The sequence below is a fragment of the Gekko japonicus genome, unplaced genomic scaffold (genome assembly GCF_001447785.1).
Source record: "Gekko japonicus isolate JY-2015 unplaced genomic scaffold, Gekko_japonicus_V1.1 scaffold1978, whole genome shotgun sequence".
Taxonomy (NCBI): Eukaryota; Metazoa; Chordata; class Lepidosauria; order Squamata; family Gekkonidae; genus Gekko; species Gekko japonicus.
In genome coordinates this window covers 278436-305707 of record NW_015161464.1, presented here as the reverse complement: position 1 = coordinate 305707, position 27272 = coordinate 278436, and the positions used below count along the sequence as shown (strand labels likewise).

The 27272-nt window shown below is 46.4% G+C and overlaps 2 protein-coding genes across 2 annotated transcripts in view; one reads left to right on the top strand and one right to left on the bottom strand.

Annotated features, from left to right (window-relative positions):
* Positions 1-5214, bottom strand: part of FTSJ3 (FtsJ homolog 3 (E. coli)) — a 45791-nt gene extending 40577 nt beyond the window's left edge. Inside the window, exon 1 of the mRNA XM_015429103.1 lies at positions 5042-5214. Within this exon, the coding sequence (XP_015284589.1) occupies positions 5042-5108 (67 nt within the window). The 5' untranslated portion in view covers positions 5109-5214. The remainder of the gene's footprint in view (positions 1-5041) is intronic.
* Positions 5215-8853: 3639 nt separating this feature from the next.
* Positions 8854-24056, top strand: PSMC5 (proteasome 26S subunit, ATPase 5). The gene is made up of 12 exons (XM_015429102.1): positions 8854-8909; positions 11759-11830; positions 13300-13369; positions 14289-14386; positions 18534-18590; positions 18985-19215; positions 21210-21336; positions 22200-22390; positions 22683-22781; positions 22868-22978; positions 23205-23291; positions 23888-24056. The coding sequence occupies exons 1-12, from the start codon at positions 8886-8888 to the stop codon at positions 23939-23941; spliced, it is 1221 nt and encodes a 406-aa protein (XP_015284588.1). The 5' UTR covers positions 8854-8885; the 3' UTR covers positions 23942-24056.
* Positions 24057-27272: the final 3216 nt, after the last annotated feature.

Here is a 27272-nt window from a genome sequence, read left to right as displayed (position 1 = left end):
TTCTTCCAGTTTAGTTATTTTATTATTAAAACCTAGTTTCTTATCCTTCAAATATATCGATTCCAGTTGCGCTTTCTTCCACCAGGATAATTGTTCTGGTAATTTAAAATAGTCTTTTTTATCCAAAATGTCCTGGTATCTTAATGATTCTTCTCCCACATATACATTAGATAAGGTAAATGCTTCTAAAGATATAATCAGTCTTGATCTTTTAGTATAAAGGTTTTTATGTATAGGGTCCCAAACCTTTAGCAATGCTGCTCTCAGCCAATGCTGCTTAAAATATTTTTGAGTGTCTGCTTTTTCATACCACAGAAAAGCATTCCATCCTAACAGTAAATCATGGCCCTCAATTTTCAAAAGTCTCTTATCTTCTAGTGTAATCCATTCTTTAATCCATACCAGGGCTGCTGCTCTGTAATACAATAACCAATTTGGGATGCCAAATCCTCCTCTTTCCTTTGCATCATGTAGCATTTTCAGTCTTATTCTTGCCCTTTTCACTTGCCATATAAACATAGATGTTAATTCATCTAACCCTTTAAACAGGTTTTGATTTTGGAATATAGGGATAGTTTGAAATAGAAACATCCATCTAGGTAAAATGTTCATTTTTATTGTAGCTGTTCTTCCCATCATAGAGAGTTACAGGTTTTTCCATTTCTCTAAATCTTGTTCAGTCGCTTGTAATAAGGTTTTATAGTTGTCTTCACAGAGTGTACTACATTTATTTATGACCGTAATTCCTAAATGTTTAGGGTTTTTTTACAATCCGACATCTTGTGATTTCTTGTAGCTTTTCTTTTTGTTTGTCGTCCAAGTTCTTAGTTATAATTTTAGTTTTTTTTACATTTATTTTGAAACCCACCACTGCTCCATACTTTTCAATCTTATCCATCAAAGCTCCTGCTGCTTCTATTGGGTTTTCAAGTATTAATGCCACATCATCTGCAAAAGCTAGTATTTTAAAGTGTTCTTTCTTTATTTGCAGTTATTTTACTCTCTCTTCTGATGGCTTCATTCATAACTTCCAGTTATGAATTAAACAAAAGTGGGGATAAAGGGCATCCTTGTCTCGTACCTTTCTGGATCTCAAAATTATTTGAAAGTTCTCCATTGACCATAACTTTTGCTTTTTGTTCACTATATATTGCTTGAATCATAGTAATAAAGCTTTCTCCTGCATCTAACATGCGAAATGTCTCCAACATAAAAGTCCAGTTAACATTGTCAAATGCTTTCGCATCCAGAAAGATTATTGCCATCTGCTTCTCATTGTGTAGTTCATAATATTCTAACACATTCATCAGTATTCTCAAATTATTCCTCATTTGTCTCTTAGGTAAAAAACCCAACTGATCCTTATTTATTATTTTCACTAATACTTTTTTCAGCCTCTGTGCCAAAATTGATGCAAAAATCTTATAGTCCACATTTAACAGTGATATCGGTCTATAGTTTTTCATTTCCTTCTCATCTAAGATTTGTTTATGAATCAAAGAAATATTTGCTTCCTTCCACGTGTCTGGGATTACGCCTTGTTTTCTCGCCATATTACATATATCCTTAAAGGTCAGTGCAATATGCTCTTCAAAAATATGGTAAAATTCTATTGGGAGTCCATCTGGTCCCGGAGGTTTCCCTCTATTTTGCCTCTTTATTGCCTTGACCACCTCCATCATTGAGATTTGTTGATTTAATCTTTTTCTTTGTCCTTCTGTAAGTTTTGCAATTTATATTTTCCAAATAACTTTGGATTTTATCCATACTCACTGTCGTTTTCCCGTATAACATTTTATAATATTCCTCCATAGCTTTTTTGATGTCTTCATTTCTATAGATTTCTTTCCCTTCTTTTCTCAAGACTTTAATAAAAGTTCTTTCCTTCTGTTGACTCATTTTTTAGGCCAGCCATCTAGTGGGTTTATTAGCATTTTTAAAAAAGTTTTGTTTTGCAAAGTATAATTTCTTTGCTATCTCCTCTTTCAATAAACAATTCATCTGATGTTGTAACCCAGCTATTCCTGTTAGACTCTGCAGACAGCTTTTATCTCCCTCAGCTTTGGGATAAAGCCATGGCTCAGTGGCAGACCATCTGCTTTGCACACAGAAGGTCTGAGGTTCAATCCCCAACATATCCCGTTAAAACAATCAGGCAGCAGATGACATGAAAAACTTCCACTTGAAACTCTAGAGAACTGCCACCAGTCAGAGTAGACAATACTATCCATGACAGCTCTTGACATGTAGAAGGCAGTTTCAGGTGTCTTCTGCTTTTCCACACTTCCCTGAGCAAAATATGATGTTCAAATACAACACAGGAAGCTTTCTGGTTACTTTGTAAGCTACAGTCGTTGTGTCTTTATAATATTCTTCTCACATTTCCATTGTGATATGCTTGAAAAAACACTCCCCCCCCCAAGAACATAATTTAGCAAGAGAGAAATATATTTTCAAGAAACACCACAATCAGCCGATTTCAGGTGCTCTTCATTCCAGATAGGTAAGTAACTCCTAGGCTTTCAGTTTTCCCATAAAGTTGAAATATGGTAGCCCTTAACTAGAATTATTTGCCAAGGCACCCCTAACTCCTCTGGGAGAAGAAGAAGAGTTGGTTTTATACCCCACCATTCACCACCTGAAGGAGTGGCTTACAATCACCTTCCCTTCTCCCCACAGCAGACACCCTATGAGAGAGGTGGGGCTGAGAGAGCTCTGAGAGAACTGCTTTTGAGAGAACAGCTCTGAGAGAACTGTGACTGACCCAAGGTCACCCAGCTGGCTTCACATGGAGGAGTGGGGAATCAAACCCTACACCAAGTTGGCTCTCCAGAAGTTAGTCAAGTGGCAAACAGAGACAGTTCTGTCTCTGTAGTAGGAATCCACCTTTGGAATGCCCTACACCCTGAGGCCCACCTTACCATTCTTTAAGCACCAGGCCAAAACATTTCTTTTCACCCAGGCATTTAACTTTTTTTTTAACCTGTTATTATAGCTTGTTTCTAGCCTAAGGCCCCATATTTTCAAGAAACACCACAATCAGCCGATTTCAGGTGCTCTTCATTCCAGATAGGTAAGTAACTCCTAGGCTTTCAGTTTTCCCATAAAGTTGAAATATGGTAGCCCTTAACTAGAATTATTTGCCAAGGCACCCCTAACTCCTCTGGGAGAAGAAGAAGAGTTGGTTTTATACCCCACCATTCACCACCTGAAGGAGTGGCTTACAATCACCTTCCCTTCTCCCCACAGCAGACACCCTATGAGAGAGGTGGGGCTGAGAGAGCTCTGAGAGAACTGCTTTTGAGAGAACAGCTCTGAGAGAACTGTGACTGACCCAAGGTCACCCAGCTGGCTTCACATGGAGGAGTGGGGAATCAAACCCTACACCAAGTTGGCTCTCCAGAAGTTAGTCAAGTGGCAAACAGAGACAGTTCTGTCTCTGTAGTAGGAATCCACCTTTGGAATGCCCTACACCCTGAGGCCCACCTTACCATTCTTTAAGCACCAGGCCAAAACATTTCTTTTCACCCAGGCATTTAACTTTTTTTTTAACCTGTTATTATAGCTTGTTTCTAGCCTAAGGCCCCGGTCACACAAGCGGGATAATCCGCAGGGGCCGGGAGATTTTTTGAGCTGGAGCAAAAAGATGCGCAGTAGCACGATCTCACCTTCCCCCAAGGCTCCGTGCCCAAGCCTCCGGCAGCCGATCACGCCATGCGAGGTAACACAGCAAGGTGTTTGTGCGCATGCGTGGGACGCTGACGGGCGCTGGCTGCAACGGGCTACCACCGCTTCCTGAGCAGATGCCCGCACGTGCCGCGCATTATTGGGAAACTAGTACATGGTTCCCGGTAGCTTTTAAATCCGCGTCTTCGGGCCGAAGCTGCGGGTTAGGGATGGGAGTGCGACGTTTCCCAGATGTTCAGGTACAATCGCGCAGCTTTAATCCACAGGCAAGCTGTCCCTCCCGTGGGGCAAATTTGCTGTGTGAACGGGGCCTAAGAACATTTTAGGCTGCTGAATACTGTTTCAACGTTTCTGGGCTTAGCTTTACAGCTAGTTTCATTACTGATCATTCTTATGTTGCCATTTTTACTATCTTGCTGCATTTTTATTATTGTACAGCACTGTAATGTATTTTGCCAGCTGCCCCAAGAAGCTCTCCAGAGAGCCAGTATAAACCATTTCTAAATCTCAGTTCACCCCACCAGGGTTCAACCAAGGGCCCATTAAGAATGCTTGTTGCACCCTGACCTGGGTCGCCCAGGCAAGCCCGATCTTGTCAGCTAAACAGGGTCGACCCTGGCAAGTACTTGGATGGAAGACCTTCTTGAAATACCAGAGGTTGGAGGCGGGGGCAGGCGTCATTCAGCCACCTCTCTGCATATCCTCCAGGCACGGAGTAGGGGTTAGTCACCAGAGGTCGCCATGACTTCCAGGTACACTCACACAGGCACATATTAAAACAACCACCACCAAAAAAATGCTTGTTGCACATAGCATACTTATAGTGGTGGAAAATGCCACTGAGTCACAGATGACTTATGCCAACACCATAGGGTTCTCAAGGCACGAGATGCTGGGAGGTGGTTTGCCATTGCCTGCCTCTGCAAAACAGCCCTGGACTTCCTTGGTGGTCTCCAACTCCCATCCAAGTCCAAGCCAGGGCCGACCCTGCTCTGCTTTTGAGATCTGACGAGATCAGCCTGGGCCTGGGCTTTCCAGACAGGCCACAGTTACGGTTGCCAGCTCAGAGTTGGGAAATACCTGGAGGTTTTGTGGGCGGAATCCAGAGAGGGTTTGAGGAGGGGAGGGAGATCAATGGGGTATAATGCCATAGAGTCCACCTTCCAAAGCATCTGTTTTGTCCAGGTGAACCGATCTCGGTTGCCTGGAGATCAGCTATAATAGCGGGAAATCTCCAGCCACCGCCTGGAGGTTGGCACTGCTAGTCACAGTTGATTTCTAGGCCCTTGCTATCAAGAAGAAGCTGCACAGAGTAGCCCATTAAACGTGGTAATGGAATCAGGAATTTTCTCACCAGTCTCCTTGGCCAGGTGATAGAACTTGTCCCTTCGGCTCTTCCCGAATTTGCCCTTCTTTCCCATCTTGGATGGGAACCCGCTATTGCGGCTTAACCGGAGCAAAAAATTACGACAAACACCAACCGCACACGTGCGCAAAGCTCGATATGTCCCTCTCGGCGACTCGTCGCCTTCCCCTTTCCTGGTTCTTTGCCGTACGTACGCACGTTCCTGCTTCCTGTCGCCATCTTGAGCATGGCAGAAGTCAAAACTAACGGCTTACACGGTACGCTCTTTTCTCTCTGAAGTCAGAGAGGAGCTGTGCCTTCTCGACCACCTTACTCTCACTTCCGAACAGCTCGTGATTTGAGCCAACGCAACTACTTTGCAATGCAATCCCTTTGCTGTCTAGAAAGTCTAGAAGGGCAAAGTCCTTACCAAGATGGCCGCCACGAATGCGCAACTTTTTACTTGGGCTTCCGTCGCCCCCAAGGGAGGCGGGACAAAGAGGAACCGGAGCAATTATTTAAAGTTTCACTTCCGGTTCTATTCTTCCTAGGCGGGGCAAGAGTGGTGGAAAGGATTGAAGAAGCCCTTGAAAGCTGGTTAGTTTGCTGCAGAAAAAGCGTCTTACGTGAGGGTGCTTTAGGCCGGCAAACTGAAATACTAAATGCTGGATTGGTTCTTTGTTTCCCTTCTTCAGCAACAACTATGCACACATACTGGAAACCGCCCTACAAAACAGACTTATACATAAACGGGAATCTGGTGGCTTTTTAAAAGACTAGCATATTCAGAACAAAGTTTGAGCTCAGTGGTGCCTTTAAGACCAACAAAGTTTTATTCTGGGTATAAGTTTTCGTGTGCGTGCACCCTTCTTCTGTTCCAGCACACGTTTTTTGTGGACCAGACCCAGTTCTTCAGATGTGTGGATCTGCACCATGAAGATATCTTATGTAGAGTATAATGACAAACTATTATCCTTACGCAATATAAGTACAACCCTCAGCTGGATTTTGGCAACAGTGGTTCCCCATGAGGGAATGGCTGATTTCAGCTTACCTTTATCTGCCTGTCTGTCTTCAGGTTTACATCCCCCCCCCCTCTGCCTAGGGAAAGGGCAGTCTTTCCCTGCAGTGGGAACCAAAGCAGATGACATCATTCTCCTCTCCCCCGTATGATCCGCACAACCGCCCTGTGAGGTATGTTAAGGTTGAAAGTTTGTGAATGGTCCATAATCCCCCAGGCAGCTTTTATAACATGAACCTGGGACCTGCTCACCATCCTCTGAAGCGCTATCAGGTACATATCTGTGGCAGCTTCCATATGCAAATGACCTTGAAACGCTGGCCCAATCAGAGAAGAGTGGCCTAGGCTGCAGTGGGTGGGAGAGAACTCAGGCAACACAGCCAGTGGATAGAGACACCTTGTGATTGACACATCACGGAGCCAACTGATTTTGGAGTGCATAGAACATTGTGGGACCACTACTCAATTATATATAAGGAGAGATAGCGCAAACCACTAATGGCTTCTGAAGTAGTAGGTTCTAGTCCAGGAAAGACTATCCTTGAATAAAATCATATTAGTTTTGAAGGTGCCCAAAAGGTTGCTGTTTATTTTGGCTACAATAGACTAACATGCTGGAATTATTACAGATTCAGGCGGGTAGCCGTGTTTGTCTGAAACAACAGAATAAAGTCTGAGTCCAATTTGGTGGTACCTTTAAGACCAACAAAGCATGCACAGAAAAGCTTATACCTTGAATAAAACTTTATTTGTCTTAAAGGTGCCACTGGACTCAAACTTTGTTCTCGAACTATTCATTTGTTAAAATCCCCATGTACCATTCCAACAAACCCCTACAGTGAGCAAAAAGTTTTTTTCATATAACATGATTATTGCTAGTTATTTAAGCAATTCTCTAACTATGCCTTTTAAAAATGCTTACATTAACACAAACCAACAAAGAATCTTGTAGCATGTGTGCTAAGTGCTGTCAAGTGTCTTCCGATGTAAGGTGACCCTCCAAAACATCCTATCGTTAACAGCCTTGCTTACGTTTTCAAACAGATTAAGAAGACACACAAATGTTCCAAAAATGAGGCATTCTGTGGCACCTTAAAAACTCACATCTCCAGGTAAAAGTGTCTCAGATAGCAAGGCAAAAAATGATCTGTAGATAAAGCCCACAGGTAGGGTTTCCATTCTCAGCATTGTCTTGGCAAATGTTGGGAGATTGGGGGGGGGCAGTAATTGGGGAGGTCAGAACGTTTTCAAACAAGGCAGTAGCTTCCTTTACTGAGTCAAATCTTGTAGAACCAAATGTATTTATTATGTCATTAGCAGATGCATAAGAAGTGTTATCAGTAAACAGATGCATGCAGGGCCACAGAGAGGGGAAAAATTGTGAATGCTGTGATTAAGGAGGGAAAATGCAAGAAGACCAGACTGTAAAGCCTGGATACACACAAGATAAATAATAACAGGTGATAGTGAAGCATATTAAACCAATCTAGTAATGTGACACAAACAATCATGACTGAGCCCTTATTGGATAGCTTCCAGACAAGTTCTAGTTCAGCAATTCCTTACTGAAGCCTGCCTTTGAATTTGTTGTTGAAGAAAGATGGTGTTCAGATCTGGTGCTGGGGCTTGGCGGATTTAGTGCAATTCTAAGCAAAGTTACACCCTTCAAAGCCCATTGACTTGAACTTACAAGGGTATAACTCAGCATTGAATTGCACAGTAAAAAACATTTCTCACTTGGTTTCTGACTTTAAAAAACAACACTAGACTTCAGTTTACCTATCCCTTTTGGCCTATTTAATAAAGCCATTTATATGCTGGATTTCCACTTTAAGAAGTGTGTACAAGACAGCCTGCAAATTAAATCCTGACACAAACATTGCAGTAGAATGTAAAAAAAATTATTTGAAATAGTAAATATTTTGCCTGAGCATGGCAAGCAAGAATGTATATAAAGGTAAAGGTTCCCTTGCTCAAAAGCCAGTCGAATCCGACTCTAGGGTTGCAGTGCTCATCTCCGTTTCAAAGCCGAAGAGCCAGCGCTGTCCGAAGACGTTTCCGTGGTCATGTGGCTGGCATGACTAAACACCAAGGCGCACAGAACGCTGTTACCGTCCCACTGAAGTGGTACCTATTTATCTACTTGCAATTTCTTGCTTTCGAACTGCTAGGTTGGCAGGAGAAGAATGTATATAGAAAGTCATTAAATCTAGGGTTACCATATTTTGAAAAGCAAAACAGAAGGCATATTTCCCAACTGACTACGTCAAGGAAGTGATCCATATGACAAATCTCATTGTAAGTACCTCTCCTATTTAAGGTGTGATAATATTCGTAACCTTCCAACGCAAAAAGAAGGCATTTTCATCAGGTTTTTAAAACAAACAGCCCAAAAGAGAACCGACACCAAAAAAGAGAGGACATCTGGTAACCCTAGAGCTGTACCCCCAGCTTTAAAACAATGATAATCTCAATAGTCGTTCCATAGAGCCCGGTAGCGAGCCGTGATGGTCGGAAGCAGCAGAAAAAAATTAGAGTCCTGTGGCAGTGGCACCTTTCAGACCAACAAAGGTTCATTCAAGGTATAAGCTTCCGTGTGCAAAGTACACCTTTTCAAAAATTCAACCTCATACTTTGAATAAACCTTTGTTAGTCTTAAAGGTGTCGTCGCAGGCCTCTTAAACTTGTTCTAGTCCTGCCATAGTAATCTTCTTACTCAAGAAGTAGCGTCGGCCATATTGGCTAAGGGCAAGAAGGAGGAAAAGGAAATACACGCTGCTTCCGGCTTCTGTATCGGGCATGCGCACCGGCTAGACCGGTGAGGGGGGTAAGATGGCGACCGAAGCGCTGGAACAGGTAGGGAGCTGGCTCGTAGTGCTGAGTCACTCGCCCGGGGGGGGGGGGGGGGGACACCCCCCTCCCCCAGCAATGGTGGTGGGAAGACGGCGGCTCTGGGGGTGGAAAAGGGGAATGATGGGTGTGTGATTTAAAGGAGCGTTTTTACGGCGGAGCGAAAGGGAGGGGCGTGGCCCGGTGAGGGATTTAATTGGAGAGGGGCGCTTGTTGGCCTCCGGGGTTCCAATCAAGCCTATTGGGAGCGACACGGTTAAGGCTGGAGAGGGGGAGAAGGGCAGGAGGCGGAAGCGGCTTGGTGGCGAAAGCCCCAGGTTCGGTAGCTAGCAGCTCCAGTTAAGAAGAAGAAGAAGAGATTGGATTTATACCCCGCCCTTCACTACCTGAAGGTGTCTCAGAGCGGCGTACAATCTCCTTTCCCTTCCCCTCCCCACAACAGACACCCTATGAGGTAGGTGGGGCTGAGAGAGCTCTGATAGAAACTGCTCTTTTTCAAGAACAGCTCTTATCAGAACCACGGCTTGCCCAAGGTCATCCAGCCAGGTGCAAGTGGAGGAGTGGGGAATCAAACCCGGTTCTCCCAGATTAGAGTCTGCGTACTTAACCACTACACCAAACTGGCTCCAATATGTGAAAGATAGGGTTGCCAACTCCAGGTTGTAAAATTCCTGGAGATTTTGGAGATGGAGCTTGGGGAGGGGTCACAGCAGGGTATAACGCCATGAAGTCCATCTTACAAAGCAGCTGTTTTCTCCTGGGAAAATGATCTTTGTCATCTAGAGATTAGTTGTAATTCTAGGACCTCTTCAGGCCCCATCTGGAGGTTTAACATCAAATAAAGCTCCACGGAATTACAGTCCCTAAGCAGCTTTTATTATTTCAATGTACTATTCAGACCAATACAATACAATGGTTACACAGACAAGTTAAGAACTTGAAGGGAACAGTACATCCCCAAGAATGGCATCACTGTTCTAGGGTGGAGAAAAGGCTTCTCTGTTCCAGACTGGAAAAACAAATGTCCATGAAGCAAATAAATCCAGTCTTTTAAGACTTGAGGCAAACACAAAATGATGAACTGCAGTCGACCCACTCTCTAGATATTAATGGGTTATCGATCCCTTCATCAGGACTGCATGTCGATGGGTACTTCCAGCAAGTAGTGCCTCCAAAACTGCTTTGTTTTGCAGCAACAGGAACTCCCTCAGAACAATGTCTCAAAACTGCCTTATTTGTCCTTATTCATGATGAACATGTGGCCTCACTTTGCTGGCATTCTCTCATTTAAGCATGTATATTGAAATAAGAGTTGTTTAGGAATTGTAATACTGTGGCGCTTTATTTGATGTTAAGTTTCATATGGTTTACATTTTTCATCAATTTCCTTAAATTGTTATAAGTAATCCATCTGGAGGTTAGCAGGCCTAGTAAAGACCTCAAGTTGGAGAACCACTGCCAATCAGAGTAGACAGTGTTAACCTTGATAGACCAATGGTTTGACTCTTTGTAAGGCTGCAGAATAAAAGGGTTGAGGAAAGAATCTTTGTGCTGTAAGCATAAAATATGAAGAGGCAAATGAACATACTAGTTTAAGATGGATCCATCTTTAAGAAAAAAGTAATATTAGTAAGTAAAACCAACATTTTAGTATCATACCTACATAAGTAATTTCATAAGCTTCAAAATAGGAGACCACTCATTTCAACACCAGCCTCTTCATCAGTGGTCTACTGAATATGAATACCTTTGCAATTTGTTTTATTTTTATATTTTTGATTTTTAAACTGCATTCCTCCAAATTGGGGGCTTAGGGCAGTGTACAGCATTGAAAAATACAATCAATCATGTTTAAAAACAGTAAAAAATACATTACCCATTCCAGATGGTGGTTTAAAGCCAAAATTTATCCTAACCCCAAAGGGGGAAAGGAAATATAGAATTGAGAGTTCCAGTAAGATCTACATCTGATGTTTATGAACAATTTACAAGGCTATTTCAGCACACACACACTCTCTCACACGGTAAACTATAAATAACTATTTCAGACCATGCCCAGCTTGTGTTCCATCAGACTCTTTTTTGCAGTGACCTAGAAATAGAAATGACTTGTTTATAATTAAAATGTATGGGCAAAACATTACCCCAATGCGTATATCAGATTTTTAAATTGAACATCATATAACGCATCAATTCAATGTAGTAAAATCAGGTACTCCTGATGTAATTAAAAAATACCATGGACCACAATCCTAGAATAAGGTGAAAGGCTACGTAGGAGCCTGTAGGCAGACAGTGTGTAACTGGCCAAAGGTCACCCAGCAAGCTTCCATGGCAGCGTGAGGATTTCAGCCTTCAACCTGGGTCTCCTCGATCCTAATCTGATGTTATACCGTGCTGCTAGTCACCAGAGAGATTAGAGATGGAGCTGGGGGAAGGGGAGGAGTAACGCTTTCCATTTCAGTGCTGTCTTTGATGGGGTTTTTTTTGAAAAATTGGTCTCTCTTCCTGAGGCTCAAGAAAGGTAGGATGCTGTAACCTTAGGTGACCAATTCTAGACAGGTAGTTGTAGCCGAAGCAACAAAGAGTCCTTTAGCAGTCTGAACATTCGCGTTGGGGGACCTTACTCTGTGGGGGTTTATTCCACAATAACAGTGCAATCCTATTCAGGGTTATTGGGTTTAGACTGGAGTAACTCTGTGTATCGTTGCACAAAAATGGTTGGTGTTAGAAAAAAGAGAGCACATGATGACTCATATGGTGGGAGAAAACTGAAAAGGAGGGTTTGACTCTTGCCCTGTTTGAGCTGACCAAACTTTTTTCTCCCTCCTTGCTTCTCTGACTCTCCCGGACAGATGGAGCTGGACGAGGGCAAGGGTGGGACTGGGCTGCGTCAGTATTACCTGTCCAAGATTGAGGAGTTACAGGTAAGAGGATCCTACTTTATTGTAGTATGATAAGCAGGGGTTGCCATGATCTTATCTTTCCCCCCCAAAGGCCAAGCAATGTAATTCTCATCCTCTTCTGGGAAGCAGTTGAATTAATTAGAGATGGTTAATCTTGAGATTTTTTTTAAAAAGCCAACTTGTGGGGTCTGCACAAGTGTCTTTGAGTTCCAGCTCATCAGTTCTTTGTCTTTCTTCAGTTGTTTGCTTTTAGGCCTACAGTACCCATGACACATTCTATAGGGTGGTGGTTGTGGGGTTGACACCCATTCTCTCCGTGTCAGAGATTCTGTCTTTAAAACATATCCACAAGATGTAAGAATGTATTTTTGTTCACCCTAAAAAAAACCCTTAGGGAAAAGAGGCAGAGAGGTCATTATGACTAGTTATTTATGGGCTTTATATCTCATCAGGGCTGTGGTCATCTTTATATGGCTGGGAGCTGCCCTGGAGTCTTTGGTCCCATGGCTGGCACCAGAGAAGCTTCCTTCCTGCCTCTACAGTCACATGACAAGGGAAACTCTCTGTTAGGGATTATTAGGAAAGGGATTGAGAATAAAACAGCCAATATTGTAATGCCCCTGTATAGATTTATGGTGTGCCCTCATTTGGAATGTACAGTTCGGGTCACTGTATCTCAAAAGGGCCATTGAATAGCTGGGAAAATTACAGAAGAGGGCAACTGAGATGATTACGGGGTTGGAGCACCTTCCCTAGGAGGAAAGGCTGAAGAATCTGGGACTTTTCAGTTTAGAAAAGAGATGACTAAGGGGTAGCCTGATAGGGGTTTATAAAATTATGCATGGGGTGGAGAGAACGGACAGAGAAATTTTTCTCCCTCTCCAAAAATACTAGAACTCCAGTGCATCCAATGAAACTGAAGGGCAGTAGGTTCAGGACGGACAAAAGTTAATACTGTTTTCAACAGAGAATAATAAAAATGTGGGATTCACTACCAGAGGATGTCGTGATGGCCACAGGGATAAACAGCTTTAAAAGGGGATGAGATAGATTCATGGAGGCTAAGTTTATCAATGGCTACTAGCCATGGTGGCTATGGGGAACTGCCACGTTCAGAGGCACTAAACCTCTGAATCCCAGAGCCAGGAGGCAGCATAAGGGAAAGGCCTCGGCCTCTCTGCCCTGTTGTTGGCCCTCCAGAGGAGCTGGCTGGCCCCTGTGTGAGACAGGAGGCTGGACTAGATGGACTCTTGGTCTGATCCAGCAGGGCTCTTCTGGTGTTCTCACGACAACTGGGTTATTTCTGGCAGGGAGGGATGAAGCGGGCTGTCTGGAGCGGCTCGTTCTCTGACTGGTGGCTGCAGCCCAGTTGGCCTTCAGCTTTGCTGGGTGCTCTTCCTGGAAGGGAATGGGTGCAGCTTCCCCATGGCCCATTAGGTAGCCCTGCAGTTTTGGGGTGACGTGTCATTTCTCTGCTTTCCTCTTCCAAGCTGATCGTCAACGAGAAGAGCCAGAACCTCCGGAGGCTGCAAGCCCAGCGGAACGAACTGAATGCCAAGGGTAAGCTGTGAGATAGGTCTGCCCTCTTCCACTCAGGCCATGTGGATGGGGAGCAGGAAGCAAAGCTGGAGGGAGTGGCTTGGCTTGCATAAATGCCCCACAAGCTGAGCAAGTCTTTGAGGTGTGACTGTGGCAGGGGAAGAGCATCTAAGATGAGCCCTGCCGGCTCAGACCAGCGGGCTGTGTGGTCTAGCATCCTGTTTCATAGAGACGCCAACCACTTGCCCCACGGGCCACTGAACATGGCGTAGAAGTCCAGGCCTTGCCTGATGCTGCCTCCTAGCGCTAGTATTTAGAGGTTTCCTGCCTTTTGAGTATGGAGCAGTAGAAAAGAGCAAAGGTCCAGTAGAACCTGTGGCAGGGTAAGCGCTTTCATGACTCACCACTCACATCTTCAGATGCAGAGTATGGAGGTGCCCTCTGGTCACAATGGCTAGTAGCCACTAATGGACCTTTGGAGAGACAGTTTGATGTAGTGGTTAAGAGCGTGGACTCTAATCTGGGAGAACGGGGTTTGATTCCCCACTCTTCTACATGTAGCTGCTGGTGTGACCTTGGGTCAGTCACAAGTTCTCTCAGAGCTGTTCTCTTGAGAGCAGTTATCGGGAGAGCTCGCTCAGCCCCACCTACCTCACAGAGTGTCTGTTGTGGGGAGGGGAAAGGAAAGGAAAGGGATTGTAAGCTGCTCTGAGACTCCTTCGGGTAGTGAAGGGCGGGGTATAAATCCAATCTCCTCCTCCTCTTCTTCTCCATTAATCATTTTAACCCCCTTTTAAAGCCGTTTACACCTGCACTCATAAACTACATCAACAGGCAGCAAGTTTGTACAAAGCTGAGTGAAGAAGCTGCACATGTCCTGGTTGGTACGTCTGGAGAAATTCTCCCTCTGAGGCTGTCCTGTCTTTCCCCCCCTGCCTAGTTCGCCTGCTGCGTGAAGAGCTACAGCTCCTGCAGGAACAAGGTTCCTACGTGGGTGAGGTGGTGAGGGCTATGGATAAGAAGAAAGTACTAGTCAAGGTAAGGTCTTCCCTCTGGTTGCCTGCATCAAATGCTTGCATTCTCCCGTTAGGCAAAAGGGATTGTCCTTGAAGGAGGTGTAGGCCGAGAATCAGAATCCTTTAGCATTTCTTCAGTGCTCGTGAATGTTCAAAGCCCGGCACTGCCCAGAGTTCATTAACTCTGTTCAGTAGTATTCCTCCTACATTTCATATTTATTAGGATGCTTATAGGCTGTGCTTTCCCAAGGCAGCCTGCATTTTAAAATATATATATAAAAAATCTAAACCAATAAATGAAGGAATCAATAAGCAGCAATTTAAAAGCAGCAGATAAAACATCATAACTAATGTAGTATTATTAGATTAATAATGAATGTATTATATTAAGAAAAGGTTAATATTAGTCTAAAGAAAATGCTCAGTAAATAATCACAGAGAGCCAGCTTGGTGTAGTGGTTAAGAGCAGCAGACTCTAATCTGGAGAACCGGGTTCAATTCCCCACTCCTCCTCCACATGAAGCCTGCTGGGTGACCCTGGGCAAGTCACCGCACTCTCAGCCTAAAAATTAGCATAGCTCGCCACGTAGTGGTGCCGAAAAAGAGCTTCAGCTTCAGGCAGCCAATGGGATCTTCTGGCTATTTCACACACAATACCATACAATAATTTAATTTTTTTTAAACTGGGCTCCTGAGGACTAATGAATTCGGTGCAAAGCAGACTACTGTGGGGAGGGCATTCCATCATCAGGACTCTGCCACAGACCATTTTTCAAAACATGACATAAAAAGGGCCTGCTGGGTCAGATCAGCGGCTAATCTAATTCAGAATCCAGTCTCGCACAGTAGCTAAACATTTTCCCCGATGGGCAAAAAACAGGACGTGGAGGCCAAGGCCTTCCCGCTGATGCTGCCTTTCAGCAGTGCTTGTTGTTGTTCAGTTGCACAGTCAAGTCCGACTCTTCGCGACCCCATGGACCAGCTCCCGCCAGGCCTTCCTGTCTTCCGTCGTCCTCTGAAGTTGGCTCAATTTCATGTTCGTCGCATCGATGACACTGTCTAACCATGTCATCCTTTGCCGTCCCCGTCTTCTTTGACCTTCAATCTTTCCCAGCATCAGGGTCTTCTCCAGTGAGTGCTCCCTTCTCATTTGGTGGCCAAAGTATTTGAGCTTCAGTTTCATTATCTGGCCTTCCAGGGAACAGTCAGGGTTGATTTCTTTGAGGATTGACTGATTTGTTCTTCTTGCAGTCCAAGGGACTCTCAAGAGTCTTCTCCAGCACCATAGTTCAAAAGAATCTATTCTTCGGCGCTCGGCCTTCCTTATAGTCCAACTCTCACAGCCATACATGACTACTGGGAATACCATTGCTTTGACCATGCGGACTTTTGTTGGCAGGGTGATGTCTCTACTTTTTATCATGCTGTTTAGGTTCGCCATCGCTTTCCTCCCAAGGAGCAGGCGTCTTTTAATTTCATGGCTGCAGTCACAGTCTGCGGTGATCTGGGATCCCAGGAACGTGAAGTCTGTCACTACTTCCACGACTTCCCCTTCTATTTGCCAAGGAGTGATGGGGCCGGATGCCATGATCTTAGTTTTTTTGATGTTGAGCTTCAAGCCCACTTTTGCGCTCTCCTCTTTTACTCTGAGCAAGAGGCTCTTTAGATCCTCTTCACTTTCAGCCATTAGAGTGGTATCATCTGCATATCTGAGGTTGTTGATCTTTTCCCCAGCAATCTTAATTCCCGCTTGTGATTCATCCAGGCCAGCATTTCGCATGATGTACTCTGCATATATATTAAATAAGCAAGGTGACAGTATACATCCTTGTCGTACTCCTTTTCCTATGCTGAACCAATCAGTTGTTCCGTATCCGGTTCTAACTGTCGCTTCTTGGCCCTTATACAGGTTTCTCAAGAGACATGTGAGGTGGTCTGGTACTCCCATCTCTTTAAGGACCTGCCATAGTTTGTTGTGATCCACACAGTCAAAGGCTTTAGCATAGTCAATGAAGCAGAAGTAGATATTTTTCTGGTACTCTCTTGCTTTCTCCATAATCCAGCGAATGTTGGCAATATGATCTCTCGTTCCTCTACCTCTTCGAAACCCAGCTTGTACTTCTGGTAGTTCTCTATCCACGTACTGTTGAAGCCTAGCTTGTAGGATCTTGAGCATGACCTTGCTAGCGTGTGATATGAGTGCAATTGTGCGATAGTTTGAACATTCCTTGGCGTTGCCCTTCTTTGGGATTGGAATGTATACTGATCTTTTCCAATCCTGTGGCCACTGTTGCGTTTTCCAAATTTGCTGGCAAATGGAGTGCAGCACTTTAACAGCATCATCTTCTAAGACTTTGAATAGTTCAGCTGGAATACCATCACCTCCACTAGCTTTGTTGTTAGTAATGCTTTCTAAGGCCCATTTAACTTCACATTCCAGGATGTCTGGCTCGAGGTCAGTGATTATACCGTCGTGGTTGTCAAGGACATCGAGGTCTTTCTTGTATAGTTCTTCTGTGTATTCTTGCCATCTTTTCCTAATCTCTTCTGCTTCTGTTAGGTCCCTACCGTTTTTGTCCTTTATCATGGCCATCTTTGCATGGAACGCTCCCTTGATTTCTCCAATTTTCTTGAAGAGATCTCTAGTCCTTCCCATTCTATTGTTTTCTTCTATTACTTTGCACTGTTCATTCAGGAAGGCCTCCTTATCTCTCCTTGCTGTTCTCTGGAAATCTGCATTCAGTTAGGTAAATCTTTCCTTTTCGCCTTTTCCTTTCGCTTTCCTTCTTTACTCTGCTATTTGTAAAGCCTCATCAGAAAGCCACTTTGCTTTCTTGCATTTCTTTTTCTTTGGGATGGTGGTGATTGCTGCCTCCTGTACAATGTCACGAACCTCCGTCCATAGTTCTTCAGGCACTCTATCTATCGAATCCAGACCCTTGAATCTATTCTTCACCTCTACTGTATATTCATCAGGTATCAGCAGTGGTATTCAGACGTAAACAGAGGCTCCCCTTCAGTCACCATTGATGGACCTCCAGGAATCTGTGGCAATACGCAGAGTAAGATCTGTGATGTTGACTGTAGCTGGCAAACAGGTTTCTATCGGGGCTGGCAGTCTTTCCAATACTCCAATGGCCCCAGGCCATTGAGGGCTTTCACTTTAAATTGTGCTCAGCAAGTAATTGGAAGCGAGCTCGGGTTTCTGAACAGGCTTCAAAGACAACCCCATACGGAGTGCACGGCAGTGGCCCAACTTGGATATGATCAGAGCATGAATAATAAGAATAGTTTCTTAAGGAAACCTGGTACAGCAGCTGAAATTAGTGGAATGGGCGACACATCCCAGAAGAGCATAAGTGCCCAACTCTATTTAAGGCCAGGATCTAATGGCTGCTCAAAACTATCAACCTGCCCCCTTTCACGGGAATGTGACCCCCACCCAAAACAGGCTGACTTCTTAATCCTGGGTTACCAGTGCCGTCAGCCAACTGCGCCTGAATCTTACCTGGAGTTGGCTTCAGCCTGAGAGAGTGGGGGGCTTGACCAAGGCCACCGAATGAGTTTGTGGCAGAGGCAATATTTGAGTTGGAGACTTCCTGGTTGGAGACTTACCTACCGTCCTAGCTCTGAGCTGCAGGAGCAGCAAACAAGACTGGACTGCTGGGTGCCAAGCAACTCCAACTTTTATTATTTATTTATTATTTGTTTAATTTGTATTCTGCCCTCCCTGCCAGGCAGGCTCAGGGCGGCTTACAGAGTGTATATAAATATATTAAAACAGTGAGATACATTAAAACAGTAATAAAGTTAAAACCACAACATGTGCAAATCAGTGCTAGCAAACATAGTACTAATAAATGATGGCGGCGTTGTCTCAGCATCTAGATGGTTTTGACCTAGCCTGTAAGACACATAAGATTCCAGGGTATGTTTAAAAGTTTGTGTTGTATCAATAGGTACTTTTATTCAGAAACGGTGTTTTCAAGATGTTTTAGAAGAGAAACTAGAAATGTTATATGTAAGCTGAGAGCCAAAAGTGTGGAAGGGGCATGTATGTCCTTGTGAGACACACTTCCTGCTGTCTGATTTCTTGCACTTAACGCATATGTTGTTGAGGATGTGAGTGTTCGGTTCTCATGCTGGTCACTGACCTTCCTCCCTTCCAGGTCCACCCAGAAGGCAAGTTTGTGGTTGATGTGGATAAAAACATAGACATCAATGACGTGAGTATTATAGGCTGGTTCTTGTCTTCTCGTGTCAGGGAGGGCGTTATTCACTTTTCTACGTATGGGTATTTCCTTGATTGGATAGAGTGGTGCTTTATCTGAGAGCCAGTCTGGTGTAGTGGTTAGGAGCGTGGACTATAATCTGGGAGAACCGGGTTTGAGTCCCCACTCCTCCATGTGCAGCTGCTGGTGTGACCTTTGGGTCAGTTACAAGTTCTTTCAGAGCTGTTCTTTCACAAGCAGTTCTCGAAAAAGCTCTCTCAGTCCCACCTACCTCACAGGTGTCTGTTGTGGGGAGGGGGAGGAGATTGTAAGCCACTCTGAGACTCCTTTGGGTAGTGAAGGGCGGGGTATATATGCAGTCTCTTCTTCTTCATTCTTTGCCATCCAGGTGACCCCAAACTGTCGCGTTGCTCTGAGGAACGACAGCTACACCCTTCACAAGATCCTGCCAAACAAGGTGGACCCCCTGGTTTCACTGATGATGGTAGAGAAGGTGCCCGACTCTACCTACGAGATGATTGGTGGCCTCGATAAGCAGATCAAAGAGATCAAAGAAGTGATCGAGCTGCCTGTCAAACATCCAGAGCTTTTTGAGGCTCTGGGGATCGCTCAGCTCAAGGCAAGTGTGTGTGTGTGTGGGGGGGGTTTCCGCGGAGGGCATGATTCAAGATGTCTGTTCCTCTTTACCTTCCTCCATAAGCAAAACAGTAGTGCTAGAATTCTGGATCAGACTAGCTTTAGGATGGGTAGGGGTGTAACTTTGTCATGGGGAAATCACAGGGAGCAAGGAAGCCCTTTGACACTGTTTTGGGAGGGCTAGCGGAACATGAATGGTGAGAAATGAGGGGCACTTAACTGTTCATACTCCTCAGGGTCCTTTCTTGTTGAAGGATGCATCCAATGCTCCCTCTAAGCTGTGGATAGAGTCTTGTGAGCAAAAATTCTACTTTGTGAGCTACCGGCATTAAAGTTGCGAGCGAGCAGTTTGGCTGCTGCATAAGTTTGCTCTGGAGCCATCCTTCCTGAGCTAAGACAAAAATGTGTGAGCCGGAGGCTAAAAAACTGTGAGCTGGCCCACACTGACTCAGCTTAGAGGGAACACAGGATGTAAGGTGAGAGGGATCCAGGCTCTGTGTCAGAGCATTGCAGAGGGCTTTCCTTTTCAGTCCACGACATCTCCCGTTGAAAATGATCTCTACTTGTAAACTAGAGTAAGACCCCTGCTGGAGACCTTGAAGAGCTGCCAGTGGCCAAACTTGCTTGATGTAAGAGCCACAAGACAAAAACGCATATATTTTTATAGAAAAATATTCAAATTTGCATATTAAATTAAAGAGACAAATGTCTTCTCTGAGCCAAGCCAGTCTGCCGGTGTGGCGGGGCTTGGAGAAGACATTTAACTTTAGATGGGGAGGGAGGGAAGAAAGATAGAAAGGTGGAAAGAAAGGAAGTGGAAAGAAAGCAAGTAGATGGGGGAGGGAGGGAGAGATGAAAAGAAAACAAATTTAATTGCGTCCTCCAAGCCCCCCACGCCCCCATACTGGCTGCCTTGGCTTGGCGAAGGGATTTAAAGAGACAAATGCCTTCTCCAAGCTGGCTTGCGGGGGGAGGCTTTGAGAACACATTTAGTTGCTCTCCTCTGCTCCCCCACCTCAAGCCTACCCAGGGAAGAGAACACTGGCTGGAGAAGGGAAGACCAATCGGGGAGGCATGCCTCCCCTTTGCTCCCCCAGCCACCCTGCTGGGAGCCGCACAATATGTGTAAAAGAGCCGCATGTGGCTCCCGAGCCACAGTTTGGCCACCCCTGGATTAGCTGGCAGTCACCTGGATTAACCAGTATTCTTAACATAAGGCCATTTCCTGATACTTCCCCAGGCTTTTCTTCCTACCCGCTTCCCCCACAAAGGAAGGAGTTAACTTTCTACACATGGCACTTGGAGAGGCAAAATCTCACCCTCAGACTTGAGTACCCTGCCCCTCTTCTGTCTCAGGTGGGTGGGGCTACCTGTATGGTTCTTAAACAAGATTATAAACCTTTGCTCGCATTCCGGTCTTCATGTATTTCAGTTAAGCCCAACCTTTTTGAGCCTGTGGGCACCTTTGGGATGCTGACACAGTTGTGGTGGGCGCAGCCACAAAATGGCTGCTGCAGGAGGCGGAGCCAGCCAGAAAACGGTTGCCCCAGTTTACCTTCAGTTACGCAGCGGAGATTCCCGTACCGTGGTGGCAGCTGGTGCCGGAGCACATTTTTAAAATTCTGCACAGCCAGTCTCTAATCTCCAGTGGCCAATCAGAAGCCATGCTGGGCACAAGCCCCACCCACTTTCTAAAAACACATGGCGGATGCCATGCCGCCCACGGGCACCGTGTTGGGGACCCCTGATTGAGCCTTTGGATAAGTCCTGGCTCCCAAGTGGATTTGGATCTTGCCCAGTGTGCCTCCTGACCCCCCTCCGGCACGTGCTGCCCCCTTGTCTTATTTCCCCAGTCGAGGAAGAGTGGACATGGGACTGGGAGCTGCGGGGAACTGTCGTGAATTCCTCTTTCCCCCGCTGAAGTCCCCTTCTCTTCCTCCCTGCCTCTCTTTAACCTTGGTCTGCCGCTGTTTCCAGGGCGTGTTGCTGTACGGACCCCCCGGTACCGGAAAGACTTTGTTGGCCCGAGCGGTAGCACATCACACCGACTGCACCTTCATCCGCGTCTCTGGCTCTGAGCTTGTGCAGAAATTCATTGGAGAGGGTGAGTGAGGAAGACAGATGGGGAGGCCCCGAACCATTCAAAATGCTGAACCAACCGGGTGCCCAAGGCTTGACCAACAGTTTCCAGCACCTGTGGCCAGACATCCCTGCCATATTTTGTCCTTGGTGGTGCCCCATAAAGGAACACTATGTTTAGAGTTGCCGAACTCTTGTTTGGGAAATCCCTGGTGATTTGGGAGTGACGCTTGGGAGGACCGGGGCGCTTAGCGGGGATGTGACACCGTCCTCCAAAGCTGCCATTTTCATCCAGGGGAATGGATCTCTGAAGCTTAGAGACCAGAAAGAAGCCAGGCTAAATACTACCAGAACTAGGGCTTTCTCGGTGGCGGCCCCACACTGGTGGAACGAGCTCCCACAGAACATCAGGGCCCTGTGGGACCTCTCACAGTTCCGCAGGGCCTGTAAAATGGAGCTCTTCCGCCAGGCGTTCGATTAGGGGCTGCTGCTGAAGGATGTGCCCCGGAACATCTCCTGGCTAGAGTCCACGCTGGCTACTACCCCATCTAGGGATTTGATTGGATTACCGCCATAGTTGAACTTGGTACTGTGATTGTTCACTTGTTTTAACTCATATTGTATTTATTAATCGTTTTAATTTTTTTGTTATGCTATTTAATGTTAGCCGCCTTGAGCCTGCTTGTCAGGCAAGGCAGGGTATAAATACAAAGAAACAATAAATAAATAATCCCAGGAAGAAATCCAGGTCTTACCCGGAGATGGGCAACCGTAATCTTTTAGAAATGCGGCTCTAAACACTGCAGTTTGGGGCTAGTAGGATACAAACGAGGGGAGAACGGGACGGAGGTGTGCCTTCCATTGAAGCCATCGCCATTTCACTGACAGGTGCGCGGATGGTGCGCGAGCTGTTTGTCATGGCCCGGGAACACGCCCCTTCCATCATCTTCATGGACGAGATCGATTCCATTGGCTCCTCCCGCTTGGAGGGCGGGTCTGGTGGGGACAGCGAGGTGCAGCGCACCATGTTGGAGCTGCTGAATCAGTTGGACGGTTTCGAGGCCACCAAGAACATCAAGGTATATTGAGAGGAGCAGAAGCTGCGATACCTCCCATGTTTTCCATTCTACAAAACAACCTATTAATTTGCTTAATTGTATAGAAGGTGCAGATTCTAACTCTTCTCGGCATACTGGATTTTTGAGGGGAGGTGATACACCCATACGATGTTTTTATGGGATTGGGCTCTTGGCTATTATCAGCAACAAGCACCGGGGAGGAGGACGTCAGGAGAGAGAAAAAGATGATCGGGGGGGGGGGGGGGAATAATTGTCTCTAGTAGCTTCAAGTAAAATTATCTGTTCCATGCAGGTGATCATGGCCACTAACCGGATAGACATCTTGGATTCCGCCCTGCTTCGCCCTGGCCGCATTGACAGAAAAATCGAGTTCCCTCCCCCAAATGAAGAGGTGATGGAGAGCTGGTGGGAGGCCATGGTCCTCGCTGACTGTCCTCCTAGAGTCCATTCATTATCCCCCTTCCCTCCCTCCCGTAGGCCCGTCTGGACATCTTGAAGATTCACTCTCGCAAGATGAACCTGACCCGGGGGATCAATTTGCGGAAGATCGCGGAGCTGATGCCCGGGGCTTCCGGTGCAGAGGTCAAGGTGAGAAGGCCAAGGGGGTGCCCAGCGTGGGTAGCGGAACTCTACTCCCAACTACCCCTTATGATCATGGCGGTGTGTTTGGTGATCACGGCCAACCAGAAATCCGGGGGGGGGGGCCGGGGGGACGGCCGCTTTCTGCAGTTCAGACTTCTGACGCAGAGGCTGGTACATTCTTTGGATCTTTGTGGGATGGCTCGAGTGGGTTTCTTACAGACGTGTGTTGCAGGGAGTGTGCACGGAAGCAGGAATGTACGCCCTGAGGGAAAGGCGGGTACACGTCACGCAAGAAGACTTTGAAATGGCAGTTGCAAAGGTACAGCCGGCTGTGGACGTGGGAACCTGCTCCTGGGAGTGGAAGGAGGGAGAAAAACGAAAACCCCGGACGTAGAGCAGGGATCCCCCAGCCTTGAGCCTGCGGGCATGTCAACAAGATGGCAGCTGCAGGAGGCGGGGCCATCCACAAAATGATTTGCTGCCGCTTAAGTTCAGGAACACAGTGTGGATCCTTCGGCTGTGGCAGCAGCTGTTGCCAAAGCAACATTTAAAAAGAAGCCCCTGCTGGGCAAAAGCCCTACCCAGCCCCACCCACTTCCTGCAGGCGCCATGTCGGGGACCCCCGATCTAGAGGGTGTGACCTCACCTCCGTTTTGTGGTTCCAAGGAGCTTTAAAGCAAGGAAATCTTCTAGTGGGAAATTTGGCATAGGACTAGCTGGGAGCAGTATGGCAGAAGTGTGAGGTCTGCTTTGCTGGAGCCCTGGGTAGCTCAGTCTTAAGGCTGCAGGGCATCAGGTGGCAAAGACCAGCCTTCAGAAATGACAAAGCAGCCCATATTACGCAGGTAGCTCTATGACAGCCAGTTTCTCTCCCTGCCTCTTCTGTTTAAATGACAGTATTTTCTCCTTGCACAGGTGATGCAAAAAGACAGCGAGAAGAATATGTCCATCAAGAAACTCTGGAAGTAAAAGTTCATCCGTGTGGCATCTGCTCTTTCTTACACATGGGAGGCATGTTTTGCTGTTAATTCCCTGCTACTTATTTACCCCGATGTCCTTTTTCCGATAATAAAGCTGAGTGTTAACAGTCCTGAGTCTTACAGAAAGTGAAGGGGAGAGGACACGTCATGCCTTAAAACACCTAGTTTTCAGAATGGATTGCACTGCAGCCTAAGGTTCAGGCCAGGCTAATGGGCGGAGCTGACCTCAGCAGCCAGGCACAGAAGAAAAAGAGATTGGATTTATTCCCCGCCCTTCACTTGGAGTCTCAGAGTGGCTTACAATCTCCTTTCCCTTCCCCTCCCCACAACAGACACCCTGTGAGGTAGGCAGGGCTGAGAGAGCTCTTTCCAGAACTGTCCTTGAGAGAACAGCTTTGAGAGAACTATGGCTTGCCCAAGGTCATCCAGCAGGTACAAGTGGAGGAGTGGGGAATCAAACCTGGTTCTCCAGATTAGAGTCCGTGCACTTAACCACTATACCAAATTGGTCTTTGCAAGCACCTGAAAGTCATTTGGGGTTGGCTAATGAACTTGTCCTGAAAGATAGGCTTTTTTCCCCACAGGTGGGATAATGCCGCCATTAACGGTCTGATGAAAAAAATACTAATTCTAGGCTACAGTTCCTGTTACAGATTTCTTTGTAGGGAGAGAAATGAAGTTCTGGTGAATGGGACAGGAGGGGCACCTGGCTAATATTCACGTTCTCTCGCCAACTATCTGTAAGACCTCCTAGTGGCAACCGAATGCAAGTCACACTTCCATAAGGCATTGTTTCCAAGTGGTAGATTTGGAACAGACCCTCGGTAGGGGTGTGCATTCGGGAATTCCGAGCAGAAAAAAATCCCGAAAAAATTCTTTTTGGGATTTTCCGGATGCCCAACAGGTTTCCCTGAGCCTGTTCTGAAAGCCGAAAATGGCCACTGGGGTGTGTGTGTGTGTTAATAGTTAAAGGAACCAGGAAACCCAGTTTTCCCCTCTTCCCTGCCTCTTGCTCCTGTTTCCAGGAGGGAGGGGGAAAGAGGGAACTTCAGACAGCAAGGCTGCCCAACCACTAGCTTGCTCTTTTCCTGCTCTCTGGCCAATCACAGAAGGTGTTTCTTTTTGAAACTCTTCTGTGTATGCCCAGAGAGCATGAAAGGAGACAGTCTCAGGTGGCTGATGCCATTGCTGCTGTGCTGTTCCTGGATCCTTTGGGCACTGACTGGCACAGGTTGTGTGTGTGTGTGTGGGGGGGGGAGATTGCTCTGGTTCTGTTGCTGGGCCTGGCTAGTGGCAATGCAAACATGCGCCCTCAGTCTATGTAGGCTGCTGCTGCAGAGATTCTCTGGTTTGAACTAAGTTCTGTTGGTTTGGGGCACTGACTGGCACAGGTGGGGGAGGGAGATTGCTCTTGTTCTGCTGCTGGGCCTGACAAACACCACCCCCACACCTCACTTAGTTTTTTACAGGGAGATCTGCCTGCCTTTTCCCCACCCCCAATTTCCCATAGGAAACAATGGAGAACTGGGAGCACCCTCTTTGGATGCCCCTGGAATTGGACCCTCTGGTCCAATCTTCTCCAAACTTTTGGGGAAAGGCTGGAGCAGCCACAGGCCAAATATGGAGCCTCTACCTCAAACCCCCTCCCCCCCAGCTCCCTGCAAACTTTCCAGAGGATTTTTGCCATTGGATATAATGGACCCGAATTTTTGGGAAATTCTGAAAATATTTTGATATCTATGCTTTACCGGTATAGGTATTCTGTTTTTTTGGAGAATCCCAAAAAAATTTGGGTTCAATATATCCGAATCCGAATTTTACTGATTTTTTTTTTTTTGCACACCTCTAATCCTCGGCTTCCTTGTTGCTAGACAAAATCATCTGACTCTGGACAAGCCGCTGCTTGAGAACGGGTTTTTTTATTAGAAAACATTCAACATGGAAACTGATCACAACATCATCACTCATCACTGGAACATTCCCCCAGTGCCAGCTGTACATCTCAAAAGGAGGACCCCTCCCCCACAGAAAGGGCATCTTTCAAATTTAAGTGCTGAGGGGGTGAGGAGCTTGGGGAAGCAAAGGCACTTGAGAAGACCAAGAAGGTGGAGGCAGAGGTCACCCTTATCCCCCCCCCCCTTGGCGGATGGCCCAGGGAATGTTTTCTACAGTGCTAAGTGGGGCCTGCAAAAACAAAACAAAACTGGTCCCCCGCCTTCTGAAGCAACCTTGCTCGCATTGGAGAGCCAACGAACAGCAACTGATTGTCAAAAACAGGAGAGCGCAAAGGCCTGAGCAAAACCCCTTCCCGCACAACATTGGGTGTCTTAAATCGGAGGGGGACAAAAACCACACGTTTAACAATTTTTTCTCTGTACAAAACCCCCCCACAACATTATAATAAGAGAAAACCTGCTCCCCCCCCCAAAAAAAAAGAGATAGTGCAAAGACTAAATGGCCAGCTGGGCTGGCGGTTTGGAATGGACAAAAGCTTTGGTTAAAAAGTGAGCAGCGGCAGCAACCCTGCCCTCACCTGCACTGCAAAGGAGGCTGCTGAGACTGAGCTAAGAGGTAGAAGGTAAAACAAAATTTCCTAGTGTCCCAGACGCAAAGCACAGAGGGCAGGCGGGGGGTCTAGGGAGAGGGGAGCTCGGCGCCTGCTGTGAAAAGAGACTTTCCGCCTTGCATATTTCCTGGAGGTGAGTGATCCACCCACTCCTTGACCTCCCTTAAAAAAAAAATGCTCCAAGAGCAACAGGCAGCTAGCAGAGAGCCCCTCCCAGCCCCAGCGGGGACAGGAGATTCCAGACGACCATCTGTCCAGTTCGAAGTACCACAAGGTGCAGGAGAGGTGGAGGCGAGCGGACTAAGTCAGACGGACGCCAAGCACTTGTTCCAGTTCTTGTCTGGGAAGAGACGGGGCGTTACAGGGAGGGATGGGCAGAATCCTCCACACTCTCATCTACCCTCAGCGGCAAAGACTCTCTCCCTTCCCAAGGCTTTTCTCACGCCAGTCTCATAACGCGCACCACCCACTGGGGTGGAGGAAAAGTCATAGACCTAGGGCAGGGTAGGGAAGGAATAAACTCTCTCTTAGGAGTTATTCCGAAAGGGACTGAGACCAGAACAGCCAATATTGTAGCGCCCCCTGTGTAGATGTATGGTGCGCCCTCCTTTGGGATACTGTGCACAGTTCTGGTCACCGTATCTCCAAAAGAACACTGTGGAACTGGAGAAAGCACAGAGGAGGGCTACCAAGATGATTTTAGGGGTTAGAAAAGAGACAGCTTGGGGGGGGGGGGGGGGGGAAAGAGGGATTT

Coding starts and splice junctions, on each gene's coding strand:
- PSMC5 (XM_015429102.1), top strand. CDS start 8,886: ATGGCGACCGAAGCGCTGGAACAG. Junction 14,387..18,533: donor AGAAGAAAGTACTAGTCAAG/GTAAGGTCTTCC, acceptor CCTCCCTTCCAG/GTCCACCCAGAAGGCAAGTT. Junction 22,391..22,682: donor AGGCCACCAAGAACATCAAG/GTATATTGAGAG, acceptor TGTTCCATGCAG/GTGATCATGGCCACTAACCG.